Raw genomic sequence first — 15,488 nt, forward strand, 5'->3', positions numbered from 1 at the left:
CACTGTTCAATACAGGTGGTAATAGTAGACTGACTTTTTTTTTTTTTTTAGTAGACTGGTTTTTGTGCCCATTCTTTGGGGGGAAAGCATTCAGTAGTTCATCATTCATTATTATATGTTAACTATAGCTTCTTGTGGCTTTTTAATTTTTTACAACAGGTGTCCTTTATTAGATTGAGAAAGTTGCCTTCTTTCCTAATTTGCTAAGATTTTTTTAAAAACCATGAATGGGGGGCGCCTGGGTGGCTCAGTGGTTTAGGCCTCTGCCTTCAGCTCAGGTCATGGTCTCAGGGTCCTGGGATCGAGCCCCACATCGGGCTCTCTGCTCCGTGGGGAGCCAGCTTCCTCCTCTCTCTCTGCCTGCCTCTCTGCCTAGTTGTGACCTCTCTTTCTGTCAAATAAATAAATAAAATATTAAAAAAAAAAAAAAACCATGAATGGTTGTTGACTTTCTTCTAATGCTTTTCCTGCATTTATTGAGTTGATGATATGGTTTTTCTGCTTTATTGTTAATATGTTAAATTATATTGACTGATTTTCAAATGATGAACCAACTTTGCATTCCTGTAAAAATAAAAGTACAAATTCATGATGTATTATTCTTTTTATATATTGTTACATTCTTACATCTGTGTACATGGAAGATATTGACCTGAATTTTCTCTTTCTGTAATATCTTTGATTTTGATGTCCGGGTAATGCTGAACTCATAAAAATGAGTTTGGGAAGTATCCCTTCACTTCTATTTTCTGAAAGAATTTTTATAGAATTGGTATTCTTCTTTAAATAATAATAACCATTATTATTATTACTATTTTAGTTTTATTTACTTAAGTAATCTCTCCACCCAACACGTGGCTCAAACTCACAATCCCAGGATCAAGAGTCGCATGCTCTTCCGACTGAGCCAGCCAGGCACCCCTCTTTCTGAAGTTCTTGTGAAATTCACCAGTGAAATCTTCCGGGCCTGGAGTTGGATTGTTTGGGTGTTTTTTATTTTTGTTTTTATTTTGCAGGGGTGGAGAGTACAGGGTGAGGAGGAAGGGAAGGTTTTTAATTGTGAATTCAATTTCTTTCATTAATACAGGGCAGTGATTTTCAACCAGAGATGATGCCCCTTCCCCAAGGGTCACTTGGTAACCTCTGGAGATATTTGGGATTATTATAACTAGATGATGCTTCTGGCATCTAGTGGGTTGAAGCCAGGAATACTATTGCAAACCCTATCCCCCCACATAAAGAATTTTCTAGCCCAAAATGTCAAGACTGCTAAAATTTGAGAAACCCTGATATAGGGCTGTTTGGATTTTCTAGTTCTTCTTATAAGTTTTAACAACTTGAGACTTTCAAAGAATTTGTTCATTTCATGTAAGCTGGCACATTTCTTCCTTTTGGTGTTTAGGCAAGGGGTGTCAAACTACAGCACAGGCCAAATTTAGCCTCCAGCCCATTTTTGAAATACTGCTTTATTTTTACACAGCCACACTTTTCATTTACTAGATGAATAATTGCTCTAGAGATCATAGGCCCCACAATCCAAAAGTATTTGTTATCTGAATCTTTACAGAGAAAGAGCTACTGACCTGATTTGTATGATCTATAGTTATGTCCCCTCTCTCATCACTGATATTGCTAATTTGTGCCTTCCCTCTTGGGTACTTTTTTTTTTTTTAAGATTTTATTTATTTATTTGACAGAGACAGAGAGGGAGAGAACGCACAGACACGTGAGCATGCACAAGACAGGAGAACAGGGAGGGAGAGGGAGAAGCAGGCTCCTGCTGAGCAGAGTCGGATGTGGGGCTCAATCCCAGAACCCTGGGATCATGACCTGAGCTGAAGGCAGACACTTAATGACTGAGCCACCCAGGTACCCCTCTCTTGGGTACTTTTATCAGCCTACTCTAGAGGTTTATTTTATTGAACTCTACAAAGAAACAGTTTGTGGTTTTGTTGGTTTTCTCCTTTCTTTTCTATTTCATAGATTTCTTTGTAATTTCTTTCTACTTAATGTGTTCTTTTTATTGCTACCTTTTTATTTTTAAAGATTGTATTCATCTATTTGACAGAGAGAGATCACAAGTAGGCAGAGAGGCAGGCAGAGAGAGAGGGGGAAGCAGGCTCCCTGCTGAGCAGAGAACCCGATGCGGGGCTCGATCCCAGGACCCTGAAACCATGACCTGAGCCGAAGGCAGAGGCTTAACCCACTGAACCACCTAGATGCCCCTATTGCTAACTACCTTTTAAATAAATTTTTAAAATTAAATATCTATTCTATTTACCCATTTATTTTGTTTCTTTTTTTTTTTTTAAGATTTTATTTATTTGTCAGAGAGAGAGCACAAGCAGGGGAGAGCAGCAGAGGGAGAGGGAGAAGCAGGCTCTCCACTGAGCGGGGATCCCGATCTGGGCCTCGATCCAAGGACCCTGGAATCCTGACTGAGCCAAAGGCAGATATTTAACAGCTGAGCCACCCAGGCACCCCTTGTTTCTTTCAAGTCCTTATTTATATTATATATATATATACAAACACATATAATGTAATATTGGCTTCAGGAGTAGAATTTAGTGATTCATCACTTACATATATAATTCACAGCAGGTGCTTTCCTTAATGCCCATCATCCATCTAGCCCATCACCCACCTACCTCAGAACCCTCAGTTTGTTCTCTATCATTAAGAATCTCAGGGCACAGGGCACCTGGGTGGCTCAGTGGGTTAAAGCCTCTGCCTTCAGCTCAGGTCATGATCCTAGGGTCCTGGGATTAAGCCCCGCATCGGGCTCTCTGCTCAGCGGGGAGCCTGCTTCCCCTTCTCTCTCTGCCTGCCTCTCTGCCTACTTGTGATCTCTGTCTGTCAAATAAATAAATAAAATCTTAAAAAAAAAAAAAAAGAAGAATCTCAGGGCACCTGGGTGGCTCAGTCGTTAAGTGTCTGCCTTTGGATCAGGTCATAGTCCCGGGGTCCTGAGATTGAGTCCCGCATTGCGCTCCCTGCTCGGCAGGAAGCCTCTTTCTCATTCTCCCTCTATGCATGCTCTCTCAAATGAATAAATAAAACCTTTTTAAAAAAAAAAGTAATTTTGGTAAAAAAAAATTTTTCTCTCTTCCCTCCAACCACCCTCCCCTCTTTTCTGGGCCATTTGCTATTATCTCACAGCTTACCTTTTCTTTGTTCATCTATTTTTAGTGTTTTATGTTTCAAGTTTTTATAGTTTCTGCTGCTGTGTCTTCAAGAACATACAAGTACCTATTCTTCTTCTTCAGTGTGTAATCTTTTACCAGTCTTAAGTGAATTTTAAATTTCAGATATTGTACTTTTTATTTTTTTTGAGAGAGAGAGAGAACACTTGAGTCAGGGGCAAGGTGATAGGGAGAGAGGAAAAGGGAGAGAATTTTTTTTTTAAGATTTTATTTATTTATTTGACAGAGAGAGATCACAAGTAGACAGAGAGGCAGGCAGAGAGAGAAAGAGAGAGAGAGAGAGAAGCAGGCTCTCTGCTGAGCAGAGAGCCCGATGCGGGACTCGATCCCAGGACCCTGAGATCATGACCTGAGCTGAAGGCAGCGGCTTAACCCACTGAGCCACCCAGGCGCCCGGGAGAGAATTTTTTTTTAAAGATTTTATTTATTTGATAGACAGAGATCACAAATAGCCAGAGAGGCAGGCAGAGAGAGTGGGGGAAAGCAGGCTCCCTGCTGAGCAGAGTCCGATGCAGGGCTTGATCCCAGGACCCTGAGACTATGGCCTGAGCTGGCGAAGGCAGAGGCTTGATTCACTGAGCCACCCAGGCGCCCAAAGGGAGAGAATTTTAATTCTTTTTTTTTTTTTAATTTTTTATTTCTTTGACAGAGAGAAATCACAACGAGGCAGAGAGGCAGGCAGAGAGAGAGGAGGAAGCAGGCTCCCTGCCAAGCAGAGAGCCCGATGCGGGGCTCGATCCCAGGACCCTGGGACCATGACCTGAGCTGAAGGCAGAGGCTTTAACCCACTGAGCCACCCAGGCGCCCCCAAAGGGAGAGAATTTTAAGCAGACTTGGTGCTGAGCGAGGAACCCATCTGGAGCTCAGTCTCACAACCCCGAGATCATGACCTGAGCCGAAACCAAGAGTCAGACACTTAACTGACTTGAGCCACCAGGATCCCCGAGATTGTACTTAATTTTAAGCTCCAAAAATTTTGATTCATTTTATGTTTTCCACTTCTCTCATTATGTTCATTTCCATTAAATCCTTGAGCATATTTGTAATAGTGCTTTCAAAGTCCTTGTCTACTGTTTTATCATCTCATCATCATGTGTCTGTCTTTATTGATTGACTATTTTTCTTATGGTCACATTTGCCTCCTTTCTTTTGCATGTCAAGAGATTTTTTAGTTAATGCTTGGTTTTGTGAAATTTATATTGTTGAAGGCTAGATTTTGTTGACTTCTTTAGAAACACCTTGGACTTTGTTCTGGCAGGCAGTCAGGTATTTTGTGAATCAGCTTGATCCTTTTCAAGGCTCCTTTTTAAGTTAGGGTATAGCCAATCTTGAGCGGCCTCTTTCTAGGGCTAACTTTACCCCTACTGCTGATGCGCCCTCTTCTGGAGTTTAAGTTCAATGCTCCAGGTGTTCAACAAGTTCAATAGAAATTTCCCACATTAGTTGGTCAAAACTCAAACATCTCCCAGCCTTCTGTTAACTTTGGGAATTATTCATTAACTGGCTACACAGAGTTTTGCCCTATTCATTTGCAGCTTAATATTGAGCAACAGAGTCAAGCATCCTCTAAGCAGAATTCTGGAGCTATTTCTCTGGGTAATTCCTCCTTTCTCTGGTAACACTGATGAACACATTACTAACCATTCACTAAAATTTGAGTAATGAGTTTAGGGATGTTTACCATAAAATTTCAGCTTTGTCGTTATGTTTGAAATTTTAATGAGATGTTTGAGAATAATCAGATTATATACAACAAATACAATGCCACCATTTTATAAAGGTATTTGTGAGATTATACATCATTGTGAAATGGGTTCTAAATCAGAAGTGGCTGGGAAATGCTGGCCATTCCTGTAGCTAGGACAACAGATTGGAAGAGCTTCTAGGTTCAAGTGGCCCTTTGCTGCATTTTTGCAAACATAGTCCCTCCAACTGTCTCCTTAGTGGCAATGTAAGCTTTCATTTATGCTATAGTGTATATATTCTCCTTCTGTAATTAGTATGTATCACCTTCCTCACTTAACTTTTGATTCATTTATTAGTATGGATTCATGAATTATTATATTCAGTGAGTTTAAATCCAGACTATATTTTGATGCTCACATTGTTCTAGATTTGGCTAGTGGCATTTGTGTACTTCTGACGTGTCCCCATTGTTCTTTGAGCATTTTCTTCTTTCTGCAACAACGAAACGTTCCAGGCTTATCTTGTACTTTGCCAGCCCTGGAATCATCCATTTCTCCAAGGAGCTCTGGTTCCTTTTATTAGAGAGTGAAGCCCTCTTTGTGGGCTGAGCTAGAGAAGTATGTATTCCCTACACACACACTGGCCTCTGTATTTACTTACATTGTAAGCTATTTATTTAGTCTATATAAATGCCTCACCACTATTGGGTTCTTTCTGGTTTTTTCCCTTTCCCCTATCTGTAACTCTGTTCTCTGCTAGCATCTATTAACTTCCAGTATATTAACTTACCAGGTGACTCCCCACCATTGTATGTATGTAACCAATCTCATTGTCAGCACTGCCTACCCAGGTGTCTTTTTTTGACCCTTCTTGGAATCCAGTATCCCACCCCTCACAAACCTGTATCCTTCTCTCCTTTTTAAAATGTGTATTTTTCAAAAGCAACCTTGAGGGGTGCCTGGGTGGCCCAGTTGGTTAAGCTTCTGTCTTCGGGTCATATCATGGTCCCAGGGTCCTGGGATGGAGCCTGCTTCTCTCTCTGCCCCTCTCCCCATTCATGCACACACACACTCTCACTCACTCACTCTCAAATAAAAATCTTTTTTCCCGATGCGGGACTCGATCCCAGGACCCTGAGATCATGACCCGAGCCGAAGGCAGCAGCTTAACCCACTGAGCCACCCAGGCACCCAAATAAAAATCTTTTTAAAGAAAAAAGCCGGGAGCGCCTGGGTGACTCAGTGAGTTAAAGCCCCTGCCCTTGGCTCAGGTCATGATCCCACAGTTCTGGGATGGAGCCCCACATCGGGCTCTCTGCTCAGCAAGGAGCCTGCTTCCCCCTCTGCCTGCCTCTCTGCCTACTTGTAATCTCTGCCTGTCAAATAAATAAATAAAATCTTAAAAAAAAAAAAAAAGCTGCCTTGGGGCTCAGTTGGTTAAGTGGCTGCCTTCTGCTTGGGTCATGATCCAAGGGTCCTGCATCAGGCTCCCTGCTCAGTGGGGAGCCTGCTTCTCCCTCTCTCTCTGCCTGCCTGTCCTCTATCTCTCTGTCAAATAAATAAAATCTTAAAAAAAAAAAAAAAAAAAGCTGCGTTTTTGGACACTGAAACTAAAAACTGTCAAAAGACACTTCTGTGGTAGGAGACTTTCATATGGACTGGGTATCCAATGAAATTAAGCCATCACTGTTCATTTTAACTGTGATAATGGCATCATGGTAAATTTTTTCAAAGTCCTGATCATTAAGAATTACATACTTGCAGGAGCCTAAGTGGCTCAGTCGGGTAAGCATCTGACTTTGTCTCAGGTCACAATCTCAGGGTCCTGAAATGGAGCCCCACATCAGGCTCTCTGCTCAGTGGGGAATCCCCTTGTCTCTCTGCCCTCTCCCCCAGCACATTCTCTCTCTCTCAAATAAATAAATCTTACAAAAAAAAAAAAAAAAAAAAGATACATGCTTGCTAGGTGATGGGTACATGGGAGCTGATTATTGTTCTACCTAGTCTTATGTTTGAAAATTTTCAAATTAAAAAAAAAAGAAAAGGAAGCTGCAGGTCTGCAGATCACTGGACTTTTTATTAAGAGGAAATCACAGCTAATTACATAGAAGTTACTTGCCTAGGCCAAAATCCATGAGGTTCACATGAACATAGAGTCACACTTATAAGGAAGAAATGGCATGGTCAAAACCATGAAATATCCTGATGCCCGGGTGAAGTAAGACGGGGTGAAGTAAGCACATTTATTTCAAGCTGTTGAAGAGTTTGTGGGCCACCTAGATGAAGGAAAAAAAAGATGGTCACCAACTGCAGCTTTAATGTCATAGCTTACAAGGTCCTTCATGACCTGGAACATTACTGCCTCTCCTCTCTCCACAGCATTCACACACAACCCATACCACTCCTGAGCCGTAGTGAACTACCTTCAGTTACCTGAATTTGATCTCCCTTCTACCCAGAACTCTCTACTTTTAAAAAAATCTTTTATGTTTCCTTTAGAACTTAGTTTACATGTCATTCTTTGTAAGCTTTCTCTAAACAAACTCGTATCCCCACATAAATCTGTCCCTCCTCATTCTTCCCCATAGGAACTTATACCTCCCATGTCACAGTATTTGTTAATGTAACAAATATTTAATATAACATCTATTATATGCCCGCTACTTTTCTAGGTGCTGAGTGAGCTACAATGGAAACCAGGCAGTATCTCTCTTTGGAAATGTAGAGACTAATAAGAGAAATGTAATATACACCTAAGGTAAACTTCTGACAGTGATAAAAGCTCTGAGGGAAAAAAAGTGGGGGGGGAGCACAGCAGCTTTAAATAGAGGATTAGTGAAGGCCATCCTGAGGTTATACCCAAAGAGTTCAGTATTCTACTTGTCTTCTATGCTGGTTCAACTAAGTAAAGGAAGGGACCATGCCTGTCTCATTTCTACATTTCAAACCAGAGCTAGGCTCATAAAAGTATTTAAGTAATATACAATTTACCATTTTAACTGTATTTTTTTTTTAAAGTAAAGTCTACGACAAAACCCCGAGATTAAGAGTCACAAGCTCCACCGAATGAGCCTGGCAGGTGCCCTCATTTTAACTATTTTGAACTCTACATTTCTGTGGCATTAAGTAACTCACTGTCCAGCAATTATCAAGTTCCAGTATTTTTTCATCTTCCCAAACTGAAACTAAGTAATTCCCCATTTCCCCCTGCCTGAAGCCCCTGGCAACCACCATTCCACTGTCCATGAATTTGATTACTCTAGGTACCTCATAAGTGGAATGACATATTTATCTTTTTGTGATTGGTTTACGTAACTTAGCATGTCTTCAAGGTTCATACAGGTTGTAACACATTGTCGTTTCTTCCCTTTTTAAGGCTAAATATTTCATTATAGGTATATACCACAATGGACAGTTGGATTGCATCTACCCTTCAGCTATTATGAATGCTACTATAAACATGCATGCACAAATACCTGTTCAACTGAACAGTCTCAGTTCTTTTGGGGTATACAACCAGAAGTGAAATTGCTGGATCATATAACAGAGTTTAATTTTTTGAGTAAAGTGCTTCATTTCTTTTCACTGCCAAATAATATTCCATTATACGGATATATTACATTTTATTTACTTATCAACTGATGAACATTTATGTTGTTTCCACTTTCTGGCTATTATGAATAATGCTCCTATGAGTATTTGTGTACAAGCTTTTATACAGACATAGGTCTTCATTTCTCTTGAGTATATATACACCTAGGAGAATTACTGGATCATATGTTAACTTTATGTTTAATTTTTTTTTTAATGAAAAGTTTATTTATTTATTTATTTGTTTATTTAACAGAGACAGACAACAAGAGCAGGAACACAAGCATGGGGAGTGGGAGAGGGAGAAGCAGGCTTCCTGCCGAGCAGGTAGCCGGATGGAGGGCTCAATCCCAGGACCCTGGGATCATGACCTGAGCCGAAGGCAGACGCTTAACAACTGAGCCACCCACACACCCCATGTTTAACTTTTTGAAGAACTGCCAGACTGTTTTCTATAGAGCTACACCAATCTACATCCCCAACAGCAATTTCTCCGTATTGACAACACCGATCCATTTTTTTTAATGATATGGAGAATTACAGATGCATGGAGAATTACAGATGCATGTTTTGTTTATAAATTTTCCTTCTTTTCACTAAAATTATGTTGAAAAGGAATATAATGCCTCTATTTGTATTTTATATTAAATGTATTTGGATTCCATTTTTGTTTAAAAATCTGATAGTATATATGAGAAAACATGGTTATCTCTAGGCAGTATGATTTCAGTTAGATTTTTCTATCTTTATAAAATATCCTCCTTGTCACAACATGTTTCATGGGGCGGGGGGTATGTGCACATTTGTGTATTTCCACTCTATATCATAGAATTAAAACACCTATACTGAAACTTTTTTATTTTTGTTTATTTTTAAGAAAGCTCTACACCCAATTCAGGGGCTTGAACTTAAGACCCTGAGATCAAGAGCTGCGTGCTCTACCAACTGAGTCAGCCAGCATCCCTGGGATTGTTGAAGCTAAGTTGGTAAAGTGGAGATCACTGACTTTTTTCAGGGGGAAGAGAGTCATTTATTTTTCCCTTTTGACCCCCTTCACCCATTCCTCCCCATCTTTTTGATTATACCCATCCTAGCAGGTTATGAACTAGTATCTCATCGTGGTTTTGATCTGTATTTCCCTGAGAGCTAATGGTGTTAAGCACCTTTCATATGCTTATTAAGCACCCCATTGTTTTAATTAACATATAATACATTATTTGCCCCAGGGGTACAGGTCTGTGAATCATCAGGCTTACACATTTCACAGCATTCACCATAACACATACCCTTCCCAATGTCCATAACCCAACTGCCCTATCCCTACCAATTGGTTTTAATATAAGCAATCATCAAACTTTTGCCTGCTGTGCAATTTATTTAAAATATCTGTCAGGGCGCCTGGGTGGCTCAGTGGGTTAAGCCTCTGCTTTTGGCTCAGGTCATGATCTCAGGGTCCTGGGATTGAGCCCCGCATCAGGCTTTCTGCTCAGCAAGAAGCCTGCTTCCCCCTCTCTCTCTCTGACTGCCTCTCTGCCTATGATCTCTCTCTGTGTTTAATAAATAAAATCTTAAAAAAAAAATAAATATCTGTCATATGTAAGAGAGTCAAATTTACTTAAAAAAAAAAAAATAATAATAATATAATAAGGGGGGACCTGGGTGGCTCAGTCCATGGTCCCAGGGTTGAGCCCTGTCAGGGGTCGGGCTCCCTGCTCAGCAGGGAGTCAGCTTCTCCCTTATCCTCTGCCCCTTTCCCTGCTCGCTCTCTCAAATAAATAAAATCTTAACAAAAAAAAGAAAAGAAAAAACTTTTTGGACCAACTAGTACGTACAAGACATACTGGAGGATATAAATGATTTTAAAGAATAGCCTGTTGCTTAAAGGTACAAAATCCAGCTTCCCCAATGTTTCGCAGTCCAAGTTGGGACATCATTTCTCTTCAAGTCGCAGTTTCTTATCTGTAAAATGGGACTAATGAGACCTATCTCCAGGAAAGTAGCACAATTAGGTGGATTTTTTATGTAAAGTGCTCGGCACCGTACATGACATATATGGGCCAGTAAGTAAATGCTTATTGTTGGATCAGCCCCTAGTATGGAGAAGCTGTCAGCACCAAGTCGGCCTGGCCACTAAGCTTTCCTCTCCCTGATTAGGCTGACTTACGCAGTGGTCCCTTGCATGCAGGAAATCAAAGAGCTCCTCCGTGCAATCCTCCTCTGTCTGTGACCTGGAGGATACACGCTGGTCACACATCTCTAGCCGCTCCCGAGCCTTTACACATTTCTCCAACTGCTCGCATTGCTCTCTCACTGTTGTTAGGGGATCCTGAAGAAGAAACACAGAAAAGAACGGAAATGGGGTTTTTAGGAGGAGACCCACAAACCATCTGCTTTGATTAACACAACCACCAAACCAAGGTGCTGCCTCTGAATTACCGTGCAGAAGGCCAGCTGGCAGAGCCACACTGCCGCCAGAAATGGGAGAATGGGGTCTCCCATTCAATTCTGATGCTAAGTAGTAGGGGAAAGTTTCACATTCCTGCCTTCCAAGGTTGCCAGTATGCACTGAAAGCCTCAGTCCTATCTGAAAAACAAGGTGGTAAAGGAAACCTAGCCAAACTTGAAGTATATCTATAGGAGGCCTTACATGTTAACACAGCATTTGTGGATATGTGATGTCTGTGAATTTGAATTCCCCTCATCTGACAGCCAGGCCTATGTACCCCAGCTGCCCAGGTAGAAAGGCAATGTTAACATGGAGAAGGACTGTATAAGAAAAGTTCCTTCCTGAGTCTTTATTAAACTGCAAAGAGCAGATAGATAATTGAATACCAGGCCCTCAAGATGCTGCTCTGCTCCCTGACACCATGACTGAAGAAGCTCCAAACCCAGGAAAGACTCAGCTTCCCAGGCCCACACCCACCAAACACTCCACAGCACAAGAAGTATTAAAGGCTTTTTCCATTTCCATTCTCTCCAAGGTGTCAAATAAAGACTCCTTAAAATGGCCTTAGAGTTTCATTAAGTTCAAACCTCCTTTTACTGAGATGGTTCCAAACCTTAGACGGCTCTTACCACTAATTCCTCCTCCTCCTCTTCCTCCTACAAAAGGAAAACAAGATTAATGTCAGCAGCAACTTGGGACACATATTACTAATCATACTGATGTAATTACTGAGGATAAACACTGTATTAGTTGTTTAAAAATTTTCTGTTATTTTATGATGCTTTTGCATTTTAGGGGCTTTGCTAATCTGGGAGAAAGCCCCTGCCAGGGAATACACCCTTCATATGTAAACCAATCAATCCAAACCCCTATCACCAATCACTTCCTTTATCTCCTAAACTAAACCAATTATTGCTCCTGCCCTAAACACCCTATGGGCCAAGTACCAAACAGCTAGAGACCACACCTATATCCCAGAACCCACGGAAATTACCCAAATAATCCAATCTTAAACTTGCCAGAGCTTGCCTATCCTGACTCATTCGCTCTTTCCCTCAGAAACCAAGGCCAAGAGTCTGGTTTCCCTTGCTTTTTCTGGGGGTCCAGGCCCTTCTCCAGGTGGCTCTGACTGATGTGGCCCTCCCCACCTTCTCTTGGGACTCATAATAAACTCTTCTTTCAAAAACAGTTGTCTCCCAAAAAAAACAAACAAACAAAAAAACCAAAAAGCGGTTGTCTCCATGCCTGTAAACTTACCATACCTAATTAATACAAACCCTGAGTACAAGGACACACTATCGACTTTCATTAGCAACAACCTAGTGCGTAGGACACTGAAGTTTATAAAGTAGGGCACATGGGTGGCTCAGCTGGTTAAGCCTCCACCTTCTGCTCAGGTGGTGATCCCACCGACCTGGGATCCAGCCCCATGTCCAGCCCCACATCGGGTTCCCTGCTCAGGGGGAGTCTGCTGCTCCCTCTCCTTCTGCTCCTCCCTCTTGCTTAGTTCCCTCTTGGTTTCTCTCTCAAATAAAATCTTTAAAATAAAGTTTATAAAGTACTTTCATATCTGTAATTTGATTAACCACAACAGCTCCTTAAGGGCTCCCAGTTTAGAGTAACAACATTAATTAGATATTTTCTTTTTTGTTTTTAAAGCTCTATGATGATGAACATGGAGCTTGAACCCACCACCCCAAGATCAAGAGTCACATGCTCTATTGACTGAACCAGCTGGTGCCCCATTGAGAAATATTCTGATACAGATCCAAGCTGATGTTCACATAGAACCTATATAACTTACTTTGTTTGAAATTCTGGAAGGCCCTAGTATTATGAGAAATAGCTCAATTTAGTACTTACAAAGTACTAAACAAAGTTAAGAGGAAAACTAACATTTTTTCTAGACTCTGAACTTGAACTGGGAATATGAAAATGGCCAAACCTAAACTTTTCTTTAGCCAGAGCTTAGCTAGAAACTGTTAGTTTTTAGTTTAGTTTACAGTCACTGCTCTTTGACTTGCTGAACTCCCAGGACTCCTAAGTAGATTATCAGCATTGTCAATCAAAGGTCTAGAGTACCAACTCCATTCACAAGTTTTGAAACACCAATTCCCAACTATCTACTTCTGATTCAAGCATACAACCTCAAATTTAGTTTCGTTTCCTTCCAAGAAGAGCAGTGGAAAAAAGTCCCAGTGGGAGCATCATTACAGGCCAAAATCTGGGGCACAGGAGAATCTTATCAATATTTTAACCTGTCAAGAGTAAGCTGTTTGCCTGCCTGCACGTGCACATACCCACATCTGGGGGAAAAGAAAGAAAAAGTATACAGGAAGATAAAAAGAACTAAGTCAGCAATCCCTCATGTTTTCAAAATTCCAACACAATCTGCTTCATTCTCTACCATGCCCTTTGGGGAAGAGACCAAACCTCATGAAAGCTGGGAGGGCTAAGGCAAGTTCAACTATAATTCACGGTATTTACTCTCACAATTAGCAAAGATCTCTTCTAAGCAATTCTTCTACATTGATCATTTTGATAATTTTGTGTCAAAGTATCATGGCATGTTTTTGGAAAAACAACTCCAAATGCTAAGTCTGAATATGGACTACTTCATGTAAAATTTCCAGTCAATGACACAAACCAAGGTCACACTAAATAAAAAGAATGCCCAAAAAGTATATGTTCTTCATAAAAGATCTGTTTTCTTTTTTTTTTTTTAAGATTTTATTTATTTATTTATTTGATAGAGAGAGAGAGAGAGAGAGAGAGGACAAGCAGCGGGGAGCAGCAGAGGGAGAGGGAGAAGCAGGTTCCCCACTCAGCAGGGAGCCAGATGCGGGACTAGATCCCAGGACTCCAGGATCATGACCTGAGCCAAAGGCAGATGCTTGACTGGGCCACCCAGGCGCCCCAAAGACCTCAGCTTTCTTAATTTTATTCTATTTTTTTTTTAAAGATTTTGTTTATTTATTGAGAGATCACAAGTAGGTAGACAGGCAGAGAGAGAGGGGAAGCAAGCTCACCGCTGAGCAGAGAGCCCGATGCGGGACTCCATCCCAGAACCCTGAGATCATGACCTGAGCCGAAGGCACAGGCTTAACCCACTGAGCCACCCAGGCGCCCCAGCTTTCTTAATTTTAAAACTGACTACCTTCTTTTTTTCATCTGCTGTGGTGAGCCCTACTGAACTTTCTGGTATACTTCCTGCTGAACTTCCTCAGGCTGGCTCCATTTTGTTCTGGTCCCCTTTCTGAAAATAGTTAAGACTAGGAAAAATCATGGGATAAACTAGTTTCCAACTATTTGGAACCCATAAACCCGGAACAGCTGCCCCGAAGTAACTAGAGAACAAAGGATAGGAAATGTGATTGAAAACCAAAAGCTTGGGGCGCCTGGGTGGCTCAGTGGGTTAAGCTGCCGCCTTCAGCTCCCGTCATGATCTCGGGGTCCTGGGATCGAGTCCCGCGTCAGGCTCTCTGCTCAGCAGGGAGCCTGCTTCCCTGTCTCTCTCTCTCTCTCTCTCTCTGCCTGCCTCTCTGTCTACTTGTGATCTCTCTGTCAAATAAATTAAAAAAAAAAAATTTAGAAAACCAAAAGCTAAATGACTTCTGAAAAGCTGGGTAGCACGGTGGCTAAGTCTTGGCTCTGAAACTATGCTGCTTGGGTTCAACTCCCCGATCCATGATTAAAAGTGTGGTCCTTAGGGAAGATATTCAGCCTTTCTATACTAGTTTTTCATCTGCAAAACGACCATAATAATAGTACCCAATACTTAACCTCGTAGGACTATCGTATGGCTTAAATTAATTAGTCATATAAAAAGACTCGGAATAGTAAGCAGTCAATAATTATCATACCGGTATTCTTATTCCGGGATAGAGCTCCCTCCTCCATCATCGCAGAGTTATACTGGCATATTCCCCAAATATACCTCCCACCCCCACTCCTACAAAAAACAAACAAACAACAAACACCACTTCTTCACAGAAACTAGCGTTAAGGCCAGATCTCCGGAGCCTCCATCGAAGGTGTGGCAGGATTCCTGACCTGAGGGGAGAGAAGCACTAAGACCGGTCGGCTTGACCCCTAAACCTGTCAAACCAGGGTCTCAGGTCGTCTGGTTGGCTAAAAATAAAGATACTGTTTTTACAAAAGTTTAGGCGACCCAGCATTTTCGCTGTTGTTACACCTCCACCTCATTCACAGAATGGGGAAACCAAGCCCAGAAAAGGGGTGGTCCAAGATGAGTAGACACATTCTGGGGAAGGGTCGAGGGAACTAGCAATCGTGACCGTGAAAACTCTAAGGGCGAATCTAGGGCAACAGGGGCCCGGGTGTGTTTTGGCGGGGTAGGTCTTGAGCCTCAGGGCAGTGAAAAGGGTCGAGTCGGTCGCCTTTCCTTACCTCCTTGGGATCTCCGGACCCGGTCAGCATCTTTCGCTCGTCCTCCAGCCCCATGACCCGCTACGGTTCTGAATTCAACACCAGCAGCAACAGCGGCACCTATTCCACTTCAGGATCAAGAAGGACTTGTAAGGGTCACTCAGCGGATATCCG

The 15,488-nt window shown here is 41.7% G+C and overlaps 1 protein-coding gene across 2 annotated transcripts; it reads right to left on the bottom strand.

Annotated features, from left to right (window-relative positions):
* Positions 1–6,946: 6,946 nt before the first annotated feature.
* On the bottom strand, positions 6,947–15,475 carry LOC123947670 (cytochrome b-c1 complex subunit 6, mitochondrial). 2 transcript variants are annotated; one of them, XM_046014088.1, is made up of 5 exons: positions 15,336–15,458; positions 11,555–11,581; positions 10,916–11,063; positions 10,644–10,805; positions 6,947–7,164 (listed from the first exon to the last, which is right to left on the bottom strand). In XM_046014088.1, the coding sequence occupies exons 3-5, from the start codon at positions 10,976–10,978 to the stop codon at positions 7,132–7,134; spliced, it is 258 nt and encodes an 85-aa protein (XP_045870044.1). In that variant the 5' UTR covers positions 10,979–11,063; positions 11,555–11,581; positions 15,336–15,458; the 3' UTR covers positions 6,947–7,131. The 2 variants fall into 2 exon arrangements, with proteins under 2 accessions (XP_045870044.1, XP_045870043.1); XM_046014087.1 differs by lacking the exon at positions 10,916–11,063 and having other exon boundaries at positions 15,336–15,475.
* Between the last annotated feature and the right edge of the window lie 13 nt (positions 15,476–15,488).

This window comes from Meles meles, chromosome 1 (genome assembly GCF_922984935.1).
Source record: "Meles meles chromosome 1, mMelMel3.1 paternal haplotype, whole genome shotgun sequence".
Classification (NCBI taxonomy): domain Eukaryota; kingdom Metazoa; phylum Chordata; class Mammalia; order Carnivora; family Mustelidae; genus Meles; species Meles meles.